At 44.0% G+C, this 16,743-nt stretch overlaps 1 protein-coding gene across 1 annotated transcript in view; it reads left to right on the top strand.

Moving 5' to 3' along the window:
• DOCK11 (dedicator of cytokinesis 11) overlaps positions 1-16,743 on the top strand; it is a 292,220-nt gene that overhangs the window by 149,401 nt on the left and 126,076 nt on the right. The window contains 2 exon segments of the mRNA XM_030208788.1: positions 4,822-4,933; positions 11,466-11,644. Coding sequence (XP_030064648.1) covers positions 4,822-4,933; positions 11,466-11,644 — 291 coding nt within the window.

The raw sequence follows: 16,743 nt of genomic DNA, 5'->3' as shown, positions 1-16,743 counted from the left end.
CGGACCTGACCTCTGCTGGAATCTGATTTATCTCTGCTCGCTGCCTGCCCTGATCTCTGCTGGAACTTGACTACTCTTTGTTTGCTGCTGGACCTGACCTCTGCTGGATCCTGATTTCTCTGGTCTGTCACCTGCCCTACTGTTGCCGGAGTCCTGCCACTCTCCACTTCTGGCCCCGCAATCCCTGTAGGTTCCCGAAACCCTGTGGGCTGCCCGCACCTGGGGGCTCAACCCCTGGGGAACGGCAGCCTTCCCAGGCGAAGATTCAGGGTTGCTCAGCCGCCCAGTGGGACACAGACTCTTGGGCCGTACTCCGACTGGGCACAAGAGCTCACGAACATCCCAGTACAGTACATACACATAGTTGTGAATTCTGCCCAAACCCTGCCCCATACACGCCTACTAGCAAAGTACACACCATCATGCCATCTTGTGTGCTGTTATGTCATGCAGTAGTTTATAAGAGGCCATTTAGGTATGTATATGGCCATATATGCCTGGAAAGGAGTTTATAAAACTACCCCTAACAGTCTGCACCCTTTTGTGCCAAACAAAAATGTTCTAATGAAATTAGCTGCTTGATTTTATGGTAACTGAACAGATATCCTGTAATTTTAGGGCAATTAGTTGTGTTAGCTAGTTAGCACATCACTGATTGCTGCAAGCGACTTACAAAAACAATAAAATGAGTGATTGCCACAAAGTAATTTTCCTGGGTCAGATGCATTTAGACCATCCTGTCAGTTCAGTAAAACATATCATCCAGATGTACTGGTAGCATTGCCGTCAAAATCTTGAAAAAGATGTATTGCGTTAATCCATTAAATAAGTCTCACCTGAACTGGTTTTGTTGGCCTTGATTTTTACATGTTGAAATGTGATTAATACAGTATACTTACGTCAAAGGAAGACATCTGTTTAACATTCCAGTGATGCATGTGGGAAGGAAGAACCCGAATTACAGCTATGTCATGCAAGGTTCCACTTTAGGAGTTACGGACCAAGAAAGGGATCTGGGAGTCATCGTGGATAGGACGTTGAAATCTTTAGCTCAATGTGCTGCGGCGGCTAAGAAGGCGAACAGAATGTTGAGTATTATTAGAAAAGGGATGGAAAACAAGCATGAGGATGTTATAATGCCGTTATACCGCTCCATGGTGCGACCGCACCTGGAGTATTGTGTTCAGTTCTGGTCACCTCATCTCAAAAAAGATATAAAGGAATTGGAGAGGGTGCAGAGAAGGGTGACAAAAATGATAAAAGGGATGGGACAACTACCCTATGAGGAGAGGTTAAGACGGCTAGTGCTCTTTAGCCTGGAGAAAAGGCGGCTGACGGGTGATATGATAGAGGTCTACAAAATAATGAGTGGGGTAGAACGGACAGATGTGAAGCGTTTGTTTACACTTTCTAACAATAATAGAACCAGGAGACACAAGATGAAATTAGAATGTGGTAGGTTGAAAACAAATCGGAGAAAGTTTTTCTTGACTCAGCGCATAGTTAGACTCTGGAACTCATTGCCGGAGAAGGTAGTGACGGCAGCTGGCCTTGCTGAGTTTAAAGGGGGGTCTGGACAGATTCCTGAAGGAAAAGTCCATTGATCATTATTAAATTTGGGGTTTTTGCCAGGTTCTTGGGGCCTGGATTGGCCGCTGTCGGAGACAGAGTGCTGGGCTTGATGGACCTTTGGTCTTTTCCCAGCGTGGCAGTGCTTATGTACTTACGTAATAATGATCTAAGTATGCAGTGATGCCAGTGAGGATCAGTTGTAGCACCTAGAAGGGAAACCACTGACAGTGGTTTAATTTTTACTCAAACAGCCCTTGTGGTGCAGGGGGCTGGAAGAGGAAGGGACCCTCTAACAGCTGCTCTATATCTTCCAAAGTGGATTCCCCTGTTTTAGGGTCCCTTTCGATATTTTGCTTGTTGTTACATACTGTCGAATCTATGTTGACTCATGGTGACCCTATAGATAGCTGTCCTGAGCTGTGTTCAGTAATATGCTTGGGGCTTAATTTGAACTTGTGGCACTGACTGCAGGGAAAGCAGATTGGGGGCTGCAGATCTGATACAGCAGCGGACCTTAAAACAGAGGACAGCCTCAGGATCATAAGAGCTAGACCAGTGTGTACATAAGCAATGTGATTGCATGCAATGAGAGATATCATTTCATCTTTTCTGGTTTTATTAGGCTATTTTGTATACCACATTCCTGTGGTGCAGTCAAAGTGGTTTACATATTGCATTCAGGAACTTTCTCTGTCCCTATCGGGCTCACAATGTAGGTTTTGTACATGGGGCAATGGAAGGTTAGGTGACTAGCCCAGGGTCAGAAGGAGCTGCAGTGGGAATCAAACTCAGGCCCGATGCAGAAAACTTACTGGGGCAGCAACGTGCGATTTAGGCTGGTTCAAACCAGTTTAGTGAGTACGGAATCCAGTGACAAATGCACAAAAGGGTTCCACGGGCTGTTTTCCGGCCACGGGAATTGAATGCTACTCTATTATAATGAGCTGTTTAGTATTCAAATGTGCATTCCGAGGGATGTACAGCCGTTTCTGAGAAAAAGGAGCGCCTACCTTCCCGAGGGAATTTTAACAAGAGGTCAGGAGCTGTTGGTAGTGGCTCTCTGAAGTGTCTCTGAAGTGTCCCTGGAGCTCTCGGCTGCGGGAGCATTTTTGTGTGTGGAGCTGGGGAATGGGGTAAGGCGGAAGATCGGGCCCCCTTATGACCCACGCAGGAACAGCTACACAGGCTGGCAACGTCAACAAAGACTCTGCAGGGATACCCTCCACAGCTTGTGGAGCAATGGGTGTGTATAAGAGGTGCAGAAACCGAAGTGTGAGGCGGCTCAGCTAGGCCAGACAGCGGGCTTCGTGGGCCTGGGAACTGCAATAACTGAAGTACGAGTGGTCAGTGGTGCCCCAACTGCCAACTGGGCCTCGGGCAGGAAGTTCAGCTGCCCTCTTCAGAGCCACTCCAACCCCATGGTTTCTGCTATTGGCAGCTCCGTAGTTGTTTGAAGTTGCTGGTTCAGCTGCAGGGTTGGGCAAAATGATTTCCGTGTTGGTAAGTGCCTCCAGCGTTCATATTTGTGAACCCTTGTCCACTAAGGAGCTCCTGGTTCATTCCAGGCCTTGTGAAATAAAAATGGTGCATTCTCTGATAATCCCGTCCAGCTATGAAGGCAAGTTCTGTTTTCTGGGTTGCTTTACATTTCAGGTGGTTGTCTACGCACAACTTTCATACACGCACATAAGCTTGTTGCGCTTATGAAAGTCATGTGTAGTGAAACTCTTACAGGCATGCCATGCACAGCAGCCATGTTGACTGATTGACTGCTATGCGCATGCCCTGGCGCTTTCCCTACCGAGCTGCACGTTTAAAGTCCGTGCAGCTCATTGGCATGCAATTTCTTTTGAGAATTGTTCGTTATTTCCACTGGGAATTTTTACCGAGGTGGAAATAGTGAACTGTTGTTTCTGGGGACTTTTGTGCATCGGGCCCTAAGTTCTCTTAGGTCTCAGTCAACTGCACTAACCATTATGCTGCGCTTCCCTTGAATACGGCCTCCATCCCAGCAAGCATGAGGGACATTAGTGGTCCCCATATAACCCAGAATGGAATCCAGCACATTTCAATTAATACCATGGAGCATACCTCAATATTAAATGGTTTCTTGCATGAACTGACTGTATGAGTTTATTTGTTGCTCCCAGTATTTTTGTCTAGCCCAAAGAATTTAGCACCTTCCGACTTGCCATTTAAAACCATTTGGGGTAATTTTATAACTGCCCACTTTGTTACTTTCTCTCCTTGGGATTTGCCGGAAAGCCACTTTTCCACTCATGCACTTTCAGTTTGCAGATTATTCCAGGAAAACCACCTGCACACATTTACATCTGCCAATGTGTGTGGATAGTTTTTGCGACTAAAATAGGTTTGAAACTTCAAAAGAATGTGTGTACTTCCAAACCCTGTTTCCTGAAATTGCACCATACGTTGTTCTAGCTGCCTATTGGGCAAGCAATGTCATAAAAGCCCTTTCTCGCAGCAGGGGCGTAGCCAGACTTCGGCGGGAGGGGGGTCCAGAGCCCGAAGTGAGGGGGCAGATTTTAGCCCCTCCGACTGCCATTGCCGACACCCCCCTGCGCCACCAGCACCACTATGAACAACTTTGACCCCCCCCCCCCCCGACGAACCTCTCGATCGCCGTCCCCGCCGTCGCCTACCTTTGCTGGCGGGGGACCCTAACCCCCGCCAGCCGAAGTCTTCTTCCTTCGTTTGGTTTCCGAGTCTGACCTCGTGCAGGACGTCAGACTCACAGAAACAGGGCTTCGTTCTATTTCTGTGAGTCTGACGTCCTGCACGTTGTACGTGCAGGAGGTCAGACTCGGAAACCAAACGAAGGAAGAAGACTTCGGCTGGCAGGGGTTAGGGTCCCCCGCCAGCAAAGGTAGGTGACAGCGGGGACGGCGGTCGAGAGGTTCGTCGGGGGGGGGGGGGGTCAAAGTTGTTCATAGTGGTGCTGGTGGCGCAGGGGGGTGTCAGAAACCAAACGAAGGAAGAAGACTTCGGCTGGCGGGGGTTTGGATCCCCCGCCAGCAAAGGTAGCAGACGGTGATGGCGGGTTGACTGCGGAAGGGGGGGTTGAGAGGGTCGTCGGCAGGGGGGTCCAGGGCCAAATCTATGGGGGCCCAGGCCCCCGTGGCCCCATAGTAGCTACACCACTGTCTCACAGATAAAAATCCCCCTTTCATTCAGCAAGCATTCAGTAACAGCAATGTAGCTAAAAATGGCATTGTTTTATTTCCACAGATACTGACTGAATACAAATTTGAATTTTTGCAAACAGTTTGCAGTCACGAGCATTATATCCCTCTGAATTTACCAATGCCGTTTGCAAAGCCTAAACTCCATCGTGTTCAAGGTACAATGCCTAAATGTATTTTCTATTCTTTTGAACTGATTTTATTTTTAGGTGTATTTTGCATGAAGAAAGCGCACTGATTAGCACTGATTAGCTTCATCATCTATCCTTCTGTCTAGTTCAGCACCTGCATTAGACACAAAGACCAAAATTCTATCTATGGCGCCAAAAAAATCAGCGCTGATAAAATTATGCTCTAAGCATTATTCTATAAACAGCACCATTTATAGCGCCAGGATCCGTGTCTACAATTTATACCAAGTAAAACTTGGTACAAATTCTTGTGCCTAAATTATGTGTGGATCACCCTGATTTTATAAAACTGCATGTAAATCCCAGGAATGCCTCTGATCCGCCCATGCCCCGTTCCATGGCCACACCCCCTTTTCTGATCCACACATTAAATTTACATGCGGATCCCGGAGCCTAAAGATGGCTCATGTAAAATTAAATGGTTTCCAATTAGCGCTGATAATTGATTATTAACACCCAATTATAGGCACTGATTGGCTCGTTTGGCAATTAAATTGCACACACAAATTGGGTACGCATGCAATTTTTAATGCCAAATGTAGAATAAGGCCAGAACTGTGCATATTCTGTTAATACCAAAGAATGTGCAGTGAGAAAGATGTGTACAGTAGCAATTTTCCAAAGGAAAAAAAAGGTACTAGGTCAGGAACAGTGCAGCTGCAGTGGGGACAGGAAAACGGTTTAGAAAGGTTCCAGGTTGGTAACCCTTATGACCTGGCAGGAAATTACTACTACAGAGAGGCAATCCGAAAGCCCAATATAAGGGCCTTTGAATATCCAGACAAAGACAGACAAATGGCAAACAAAGACAATATTAATTTGAGTAATTGGCTTTTTTTTTTTTTACTGCTGGTATAAATTAAAAATCTGTTAATCAGTTACCTGTTTTGCGTGTTTACCTTGATAAGGGACAAACTTTGCACAACACGTTCCACTAGGAATTTACGATTCAATGCTAGGAGCTGATTAAAGCATAATAGTAATACAATAACCATATGTCACGTATAGAATTGAAGATCCATGTCCCCATCTTTAAAGTTTAGTTGCATGTTTTTATTAACTCTTATTTTGCCAGTATGTTTTATTTCTACCTTTTCTTTTTTACATATTAACTAGATTATATTTCATATGCTGTGGATCGGTTCTCTTCATTAGGTAGGTTGGAGTGGGATGATCTGATTAAACAAAATTAAAGCTTGCATTAGCATAGATTAATGAGTTTGCATACACTAATTAGACTAACAGTGCCGCCTCTTATTTAATTATTCTTTGCTAAGAAAATGCAGTTTTTTCTATCTCTAATTCACTGGTAGACCTTTTATTGATAACGTGAACATATTGAAGCCACAGTGTTGGCACATATTTGGCCACCATTTATAGAATAGTGCTTAGTGCCAGGACCAGCGCCCAATTTTGGGTGTGAGGATTTACACCAGCTGAAGCCTATCCTCGTGCCTAAATTAGGCGCAGATATGCCGTATTCTATAACCCTTTTTTCAAATCGATTTGTCCCAAACACCTTCAAATCATATGTATTACACACCACACTTATACTGTGAGGTCCTCTTAATCTGATATTCTATAACCCTGCACAATTTCTAGGAACGCCTCGATCCGCCCGTGCCACACACCCTTTTTGGATCCGTGTGGAAAATGTATGCGTGCATCTTCATAGAATCCAGTAAATGCACGCCTAGCCCTGCTCCTCCTTGCACATATTTTGCAAAACACTTTACGTTCATTGAGTCTTTTGTAAAATACCCAAGGAATTTTGAATGTCCGGTTCTGTTCAAAATTTTCTATTCAAAATGGGTTGTTAATATCTTCCATTGGGAGTAAGCTTCCAGATCATTGAGTGCCAGTCATTGGCCTTCCCATTTTGTGAATGTAAACCTTTCACCTTGACAGTAGTCTGTCATATTTTTCAACGGCTGTGTCGAGTCATGCTTCTCCAGCTACAAGTTCTGACAAAGTTCTGTTAGAGAACTTTTTATCTTAAATTTAGAATAAACAGAAGTTTTCACGACAACTTTTGGACTCCTTGGTTTTGTTGTTTTGGATCTCACTTTCTTTTTTTGCCACATCCCAGTCAATTTCAGTGTATTAGCTGCATTTCAACAGTTCATTACGAAATAGGGAAACCAGCTGGTGGTGCCCTGCTAACCCTGTGGTTCTGGACATTAGAACAGAGGTTACATTTGAAGCGAGTGAAGTTGTGAAACCCAGAGTAGTTTCCAGTCATGTTTAAAAACTGGTGTAAAGATAAGAGAATGCATTTAAACTCCACGAGTAAGCATATGCAATAACTTTTTTTTCCCAGCGATGACAGGACTTATATTTTAAAACCTAATAATTTGAAAAAGTCAGTCGTTGTTTTGGCTATGGTGTAATTAGAGCAGGGATTGTAGTGGTAATTTTATTAAGCCTTTTCTGCATGTGTTTACCCAAGGAAAAGGTCTTTTATAAAATTATATGAGAGCGATGTGTGTTAAAAAGTGCACACGGAAAAACTGGGCCTCATGTTCAAAGCCATTTAAATGACCAGGAGAGGCTCCTGGCCATTTAAATGGTTTGCTTGGAGCTAACCAGTGATGTTCAGTGGTGAATATCCCAGCTAACCAGCCAGCCCCTAACTCCCAGAATCTATATTTAGATTGTAAGCTCTTTTGAGCAGGGACGGTCCTTCCCCATGTTAAACTTGTACAGCGCTGCGTAACCCTGGCAGCGCTATAGAAATGCTAAGTAGTAGTAGTAGTAGTAGTAGTATATAGCGCACCTAAAGATCGGTGCTGAAATCGGTGTGGATTCTATAATGAGTGCAGTTTAACAAGCTAACGAGTGCTGATAACAGCACTTAACAAGCAATAATAAGCACTAACTGGCACTGATTAGTATTTATGAGCACAACTTGCTAAGTGTATTGTGTAATGAAGTGCACCGAACTTCTAAAGCATGCAGGCAAAAAGGGGTGTGGTTATGGGCAGGGAGATGGCCGTTTCATGAGCATTCCAAAATTTACGTGCCTAGTTACAGAATATGGCCCAGTGCGCCTAAATCTGCGTGCAGGGATTTACACCAAATTTTCGTCGGTGTAAATGGAGTCACTTAGATTTAAGCACTAAAATATGAACTAAGTGTATTCTATAATCAGAGCCTAAATCTAGGCACCGATTATAGAATACGCTTAGTCGGCACTGATTTCAGCCCCGATTTTGTAGGCGCCATATATAGAATCTGGCCCTAACCGGCTAGGTGAAGAAGTGGGCTGGGGCATGGGCAGAGTGCAAACTAACCAAAAAGGCTGTCCTAACTTTATGTGGTGAAGTTAACTTTAACTTCTGGGTGACAGCTGAGACCTGGATATTCGATTCCAGGAGCTGTACATGCCCTAGCCTTGAATATCTGGGATCAGTTCAGCCTGTGGCTGTGAGTGGCTGAGACATCACTTACCGCCACAGGCTGAATATCGAGCGATTTGCTTCTGCTTTTACGTTATCTGTGCGTAGGCATTGTCAGGGGAATAGTTAGGGCAGGGTAGAGGTAGAGATGCTGCATACACACATGTTTTATAAATATAAAACTGTAGGCATGGAGAGTATATACATTTAAACCTGCCCTCAGAGCAGATGTAAACATATGTGTTGACATTTGTGCGCTGTAGGGACTGGATCTAGGAGCTTATTTTCAAGACATGTGGAGACTCATTTTCAAAGGAACTACGCAACTTTGTAAAGTATGTGCTTTGAAATAGAGCCAAAATAGTAAAATAAAAGGACTCAAATATATGAAAAGTCTGTAATTGTTTATAAACATATATCAATATAAAGACTTAACTATATTTTATATTATCCTGTTTATCACCTTTCACTCTCTTTTCCCTTACTTTTCTCTGAACATTACTAATTGTAAGTGTACAGATACTATTTGTAACTGACACCCTGGAATGAACATGTCTTACATAACTCTGTAAGCCACATTGAGCCTGCAAATAGGTGGGATAATGTGGGATACAAATGCAATAAATAATAATAATATTTATACCAAGTATTAAAAAAACAATCTTTATTTCCAAAAAATACATAATTAAAATAACCTTATCACCCCAAGCACTGGTGAATACTGCAGATATTTTTATTCACCTCACTCGTTATTCACACGAATGGCTTTGTTATTAATTGGAAATAATATGATACCACCTTGCAAGTTCTAATATATTTGTTACAAATTATTCATCAACCTCAAAACATCAAATACTTAACTTATTTGTGATATTTATAAAAGTCCCAAATGCCTTTCACTTGCACTTGAGTCTTTGAAAATACAGTCGAGGAGGGCAGAGTTCAACAGTTGAAATCCTTCACTCATGAAGGTAATCCAGTCGATCATGTCCCAGATACGAATCTTAATGTTCAAGCTCCATCAGGCGATTATCCTCATTGCTTAATACTTTATATATTCTCATCCAGACTCCCTCTGATCGGTCTTACAACTTTATTCGGAATCTTTTATTGTTCATAGAATCTATTGAGCAATGAGAATAACCGCCTGATGGAGCTTGAACATTGGGACAAGATCGATTGGATTACTTTCATGAGTGAAGGATTTCAACTGTTGAACTCTTCCCTTCTCGACTGTATTTTCAAAGACTCAAGAACAAGTGAAAGGCATTTGGGACTTTTATAAATATCACTAATAAGTATTTGATGTCTTGAGGTTGGTGAATAATTTATAACAAATATATTAGAACTTTCAAGGTAGTATCATATTATTTCTAATTAATAACAAAGCCATTCGTGTGAATGACGAGTGAGGTGAATAAAAATATCTGCAGTGTTCACCAGTACTTGGGGTGATAAGATTATTTTAATTATATATTTTTTGGAAATAAAGATTTTTTTAAATATTTGGTATAAATATAGTTAAGTCTTTATATTGATATATGCTTTGAAAATGAGCACCATGGAGGGGAATAATCGAACGGCGCCGGCCAAATAGATGGCCGGCCATCTATGTGGCCGGCGCTGCAAAGAGCTGTCCTAACCTGTATAATCGAAAAAGATGGCCGGACATCTTTTGTTTCGATAATACGGTTGGGGCCGGCCAAATGTCAGAGATGGCCAGCATCGGTTTTCACCCATAATGGAAACTAATGCCGGCGATCTCAAACCCGGCCTAATCCAAGGCATTTGGTCGTGGGAGGAGCCAGCATTTGTAGTGCACTGGTCCCCCTCACATGCCAAGGACACCAACCGGGCACCCTAGGGGGCACTTCTAAAAATTAAAAAAAAAAATTAAAATAGCTCTCAGGTGCATAGCTCCCTTACCTTGGGTGCTGAGCCCCCCAAATCCCCCCCCCCCCCAAAACCCACTCCCCACAACTCTACACCATAGCCTTTATGGGTGAAGGGGGGCACCTAGATGTGGGTACAGTGGTTTTGGGGGGAGTTTGGAGGGTTCCCATTTACCACCAGAAGTGTAACAGGTAAGGGGGGGGTGGGCCTGGGTCCACCTGCCTGAAGTGCACTGCACCCACTAAAACTGCTCCAGGGACTTGCATACTGCTGTCAGGGAGCTGGGTATGACATTTCAGGCTGGCATAGAGGCTGGCAAAAAGTTTTTTTTTTTGCTTTTTTATGGGGTGGGAGGGGGTTGGTGACCACTGGGAGAGTAAGGGGAGGTGATCCACGATTCACTCCGGTGGTCATCTGGTCAGTTGGGGCACTTTTTTGACACTTGGTCCTAATAAATGGACCAAGTGAAGCCGACGAAATGCTCATCAGAGCCGGCCATCTTTTTTCCATTATCAGGCGAAGCCGGCCGTCTCGTAACCACGCCCCGTCCTGCCCTCATCCCGCCTTCACTAACCTGCCAAAACGACTCTTTGAAGTTTGGCCGACTCCGCGACGGAACGCAGTTGGCGCCGTCCAAAATCGGCTTTCAATTATACCGATTTGGCCGGGTTCAGGAGATGGCCGGCCATCTCCCGACTTGTGTTGGAAGCTGACTGGCGATCTCTTTTGAAAATAAGCTGGATAGGCACCTATGTTACCTTTATAAAAGAGGCTTTAAATAGGCACCGTTTTGGACTTCTCATCAAAAACATTTTAATTTGATGAGGAATAAGGAAAACAATCATTCTTTGCAGTAAAATTCTTCCATCTCATATTGCTGTCAAGCAGTAGCATCAGGTGCAGTTTTCTACATTGTTGCGAGTGGAAAAAAAAGGTATAAGATGGATCATGAGTATAAACCCAGATCCATAATCTGGTCATAGGTAGGGCTTTGTCGCGCTTTCTTTTCACCTTGCTAATCTGTCTGGTTCATTGTATTCTGATTGCAGCCTGTGCTTTCTTGATGATCAATCAGTGTATCATGGGAAGTTGGTTTATGATTGTGATCCAATCTGGCAACTTTTTTTTCCTGGAAGGGGGGGAGGCGGGGGTTGTCTCAGCCCTGAGGGGAAGAAAGTCCCTTAGTGTAATCTTTCTGTTCAATGCAGATACCAGTCTTGAATACACTTTGGCTGATGAATATTGCAAGAATCACTTTTTGGTGGGGCTGCTGTTACGGGAAGCAACCATCGCTCTTCATGACAATTATGATATCAGATGCACCACCATCGTAACCTTAAAGAATCTTTTAATAAAGCACTCCTTTGACAATAGATACCAACACAAGGTAAGGCAAATTTAATTGACTGCAGTATTGTAGAAGCATTTGAAAACGTCCTTACCTGTCTAATGTGCTAGAAACAATTTACAGGATGAGGATGTTAAAAAGCAAAATTTGTATTTATTGTATTTAATTATACTTGATATACCACAAGAGGGCCACAAATATGGCATCTATTCGACTTACAATACACTTTTGTAGTAGCAAGCAAATAGTGGTGTGAGAGAGAAAGAAAGAAAGAAAGAGAGAGAGAATGAGGGAAAGATGGGGAAGTGACAAGGAAGGGAAAAAGGTAAGGGACTAAATGGGAGAAGAGCTGAAAGTCTCATTGAAAAGATAGGTCTTTAATAGGGACTTGAATTTAGTAACAGATGGTTCCAGGGTGAGAAAGAGAGTTCCAGGGTTTAGGCCTAAGATAGCTAAAGGAGCACTAATAGTGTAGAGGGTCTCACATGGAACAACCAGGCAGAGCCAAAATTCTGAGGAAGCAAATGTATTCAAAGATGCGACATAGCCCATGTTTTGGTAAATGCCTGTGTCAGGCTTCAGAATAAGGTTACAGCGTATTATATCTTCATGTGACAGTCCACAGTCAAAATTGCAAAGTATCAACGTACTCTCTCTTCATTCCCAGACTCCCACGGGTTCTGAAGCTTATCTCCCTGCACTGTTCTACCCCATGGTCCTCCAAAAGCAGTGAGTCACTGGCATCCAGGACACAGGCTGTGTTGAATCTTTGAATAAATTTGCTTCCTCAGAATTTTGGCTCTGCCTGGTTGTTCCATCTGAGGCCCTCTACACTATTACTGCCCCACAATCATTTCTGTTGCTGTTTCCCCCTGACCTGCTTGTTTTTAGATAGCTAAAGGCAGACTCACAAGAGAGGAGGGTGAGGGAAGGCAGAGAAGGTGGTTTTGGAAGGAGCGCATAGGGATGTTGTCAGAAAATGCCTAGTCAGCCGCCTCGCGGCCACTTAGAAGGTCTATCCCCAGCACAGCTTAGGTCCACCTGCCACTCGTGCTCACGCTAGCACTCTCCCACCGATTAGGTCACAATTGCCTCTGGGTGAGTCTCCTGCTCTCAAATTATCCCCAGTGATTTCTAGGTTACTGGAGCCACACTCCCAGTGGTCCCACAGTTCCCAGAAAGCACTCACAGACCCAACACACAAACCACCAGGATTCTTTATCAGTCCAGACAAACAGGACAAACAAACAATTATGTTTATTCTCTTAAAAAATATTGAACAGTGGAACAAAATAGTGCAATTGGTAAATAATAGCAGGTAACTGACATGTGGATCCAATTATAACACTAACTAAACACTTGCATATTTTCTAGAAAGTACCTGGGGAGATCAGGGCATATATCTGTTCATAGAGCTTCAGCAAAGTGATCTCTCTCTCCTTCTCCTGGGCTGAAACTGAAGCAACAGCCAGCATCTGCTGGGTAATTTCAAACTCCAAGCCAATCAGAGTCCAGAACAGTGAAGTTTCAAATAAAAACTGGTTACATCATTACAGGCACTTCCTATTATTTGTTGCATTTGTATCCCACATTTTCCCACCTATTTGCAGGCTCAATGTGTGTGCCAACTAAAAGAAAGAGAAGTCAGTCCTCTGTAACAGCTTTAAGCATAAACGTGCACCATCTGCTGGCTAAAAATAGAGAAATACTCTTCAGAATTAATTTAGGCAGGAAAACATCCAATACATTTACAGGCTTAAAACACACTGTTTCTTCACAGATGTACACAATACATTGGGTGAGCTTGTTTCATAGTGTTTCTCTTTTCCCAACCTCCAGGTTCCTCTCATACATTTCTCAGGTTCCTCTCTTCCTCCTGCTCTTCCTTTCGTATGCTCCTTTCTAATTCCCTCCTTCCATTACTTAGCTTCCCACTATTCCAGAACCTTTGGGGTAGTTGTGTCCATCAACCAGCAAGTGGAGATAGAGAACTGAAAACTGAGATGAGACATATTTCTCTTGGCATCCAGTCCAGCTCCTTAGTATTTTCTATCTCCAGCAAGTGGATGAACACACTTTTCAGCCTGTGGTTATGAGTGATTAGCTCCTGGTCCAGTTGGCCAACTGGTTCTCAGTTGAGCTTTGTGGGTGGCTTGAGTCTGCAGAGTCATATCTGGAGGTCTTCAGATCCCTGTATCTGGTGCCCCGCAAATTTACTTCTTTCCTCCCATCACCTCTTCCCTGTTTCCTGTGGAGCTCTTCTTTTCCAGCATAACAACCTTAAAAAAAAATAAAAAGAAAGGAGAAGGAAAGAGATATACCGGAGAGTGTAGGTCAGATTATCAAACGTGATTCTTTCTCATCTGGGGTAAGACTCGTGGAGACTATGAGCTTGGGGGTAGCAACTGGCAGTAGTAAGTATGACAAATGTTTGGCTCAGAATCGCTTGGAAGTCTGCAAGTTCTACATGGTGCAGGGGAGGAATCCTGACTCACCACTTGGGACTGCACTGTGCTGCGCTGGTGCCAGTCAGGGTAAATGGTGACCCACGCAGAAGCAGTTAAGCGGTTTTCTCACTGTGTGAGCCATCAGCTGACGTCAGGGCGTTGCACTACATGCAAGCCACGAATCCTGCGGGGCATGAGGGAAACGGTCAGCAGCAACACGTCTTAGATTTGGCACAGCATCTGAATGTGCCGGGGACTTTAGGCTTTCCGGCAGGACCGGTGCGCAATTTGTTTCAGGAGAGCATTAGAATGGGTGTCATTTTGTCAGGGTCGACTGGCAGTGAAGAACAACCTCTGTCTGATCACGCAAGGAACACAGCTGCCATTTTACGACCTCAGAGCCTAAGAGCGCATTCAGCTACAACGGGATTTTTTTCTTTCTCCGGAGTTTATATTGCTCTTACACCAGGCCTATTTACAGAAGCAGGGACAGTCAGAGTTACTGCAAGGTTCTTCAGTTTTTCTGGCTGCCCCTGCTGCTCCTCTGGCTCCTGAGAGATCTTGTTTATCCTCATCTGTCCACTCCTGGAAGTCTATCTCTGCTTATTTGTGCATCATTCTATTCGGACAGCGTGGTGGTGATGGACAAAGTTCTGGGGATGACAACAGCAATGCAAGTGGTGCCGTTGGCAAGGGTTCATATAAGGCCATTACAGGAGTTTCTTCTCAGCCTCTGGTCTCTGGTGTCACAGAAGCATGACCTTCATCTTCCTTGGATTCTGGTTGCCAGAGGGAGTATGCAGTGGTGGTTGTCGCCCATGAATTTGACCATCGGAGTTCCCTTTCTGATAACTCAGTGGGAGGTGGTGACAACAGACTCCAGCAAGTTGGGTTGGGGAGCTCATTACAAGTTTCATCTGGCACAGGGCACCTGGATGGAACAGGAGTCTCAGTGGTCAATAAATCTCTTGGAGCTCAGGGTGGTGCGGAATGCCTTTTGCGACCGCTTCCTTTCTGGCGGAGGCCTCAATCCGAGTTTTCTCTTACAATGTGAAGGTGGTAGCTAATATCAACAAGCAAGGTGGGACCCACAGCCATCCAAAGGCGGTGGAGGAGGCCTCCCTCATGAGTTGGGTGGAGAAAAATCTTTTCTGCTTGTCTGTAGCTCACATTGCTGGGTCCTTGAATGTGGAGGTGAACTTTCTCAGAAGGCACTCCTTTGATGAGGAGAATGGGAATTATTCTGCCAGGTATTTTGAGCTGATAGTGGACTGATGGGGTTCTCTATTTCTGGACTTGATGGTAATGAAACGGAATGCCAAAGTGCCCAAGTTCTTCAGTCTTTGGAAAGAATCAGGCTTGATGGGGCTCGATGCCTTACGGCAGGCCTGGTCAGAGACACATCTACTATATGTCTTACCTCCGTGGCCCATGGTAGACTGCCTTTTGAAAAGGATCACATTGAACTGAGGTTGAATAATTCTCTTAGCCCCGGATTGGCTGTGGAGGCCGTGGTATGCGGACCTGATTCAACTACTGGATGGGGAGCCTCTCCATCTTCTTCAGGTTGCACTCCTGTCCTTGCCTCCGAGACAGGAGTAGTCTTCTGGAGGTCTCCTGGAGGGTGGACCCTTGAGTAATCCCCCCCATAGGCAGAACCCCAGGCAAGAAAAACTCTGGCTACTAAATAAGTATTAGACTTAATAAATGTTTATTCAAAGAAGCCAATATAAATAAGCCAATAAGCAATTATTCAAATATTAAAGAAAATAAAAACCCCAATAGAGTATAATATGTAGCAAATAAGCAAACAGAGTTTTCCTTGGGAGGTGTTAATATGTCTACCTGCTAGTGTAGACACACTAAGGCTCTTCATCCTCAGTTCTATTTCCTCTTATATACCTTTTTCTTCCTTTCTTTATTATTTTAATTACCCTTCCTACCTAATGAATATGCATCTTTCCAGAACATTCTATTTCCTTTTAATGGTGAATCCTGTCCCAACACTTTCTACCATCTTCCAACTCCTATCATTTATTCCCTCATTGCATAGACAGTTTATGGCCTGTCATATAAACATATGTTTTTATTAGATAATGGTGGACCTATATTCCAGTTATTCATAGTCACCATGATAGTGCCCCCACCCTTTTGCTGAAGCTACAATTCCACCCAAACCCACTTACTTCTCCTTTTGATTGTTTATCTGGATACTGCAGGTGTTTTTAGTCATAGGAATCTCTGACTCTTGGCTGCTGACCAGCAACTTATCACAAGTTAGTATAGGCCAAATGTCAAACCACAAATTTCTACAGCCTTAGAAGGATAGTTATCAGAAAAAAACACACTTGTAGCTGTCTTGCAATTTCAGGTCTGCTCCCAGCTCAAGAAATGCAAGATGGCTATACTAAAACAAAGAACTGGAAATATGGCCAAGCTAGAAATATGGAGGGTTTGCACCTTGCCTTGGCCTCTGTGATATACAAGGTACACGGCCTACTGAAGCAAGGTCCAGTGCACATGGAGGGTCCATGCCCCTTGGGCTTGGCCATTGAAAGGGCTCAATTGAGACGAAAAGATTATTCTGATTCGGTCATTGTTACCTTGCTCCAGCCTCAGAAACACTTTACGTCCATGGCATGTGTGAGGGTGTGAGGGGCGTTCAAGGTCTGGTGTTCAGAGTGCAGATTA

Source organism: Microcaecilia unicolor, chromosome 7 (genome assembly GCF_901765095.1).
Source record: "Microcaecilia unicolor chromosome 7, aMicUni1.1, whole genome shotgun sequence".
In the NCBI taxonomy this organism is placed as follows: Eukaryota; Metazoa; Chordata; class Amphibia; order Gymnophiona; family Siphonopidae; genus Microcaecilia; species Microcaecilia unicolor.
This window is presented reverse-complemented; position numbering and strand designations above follow the sequence as displayed.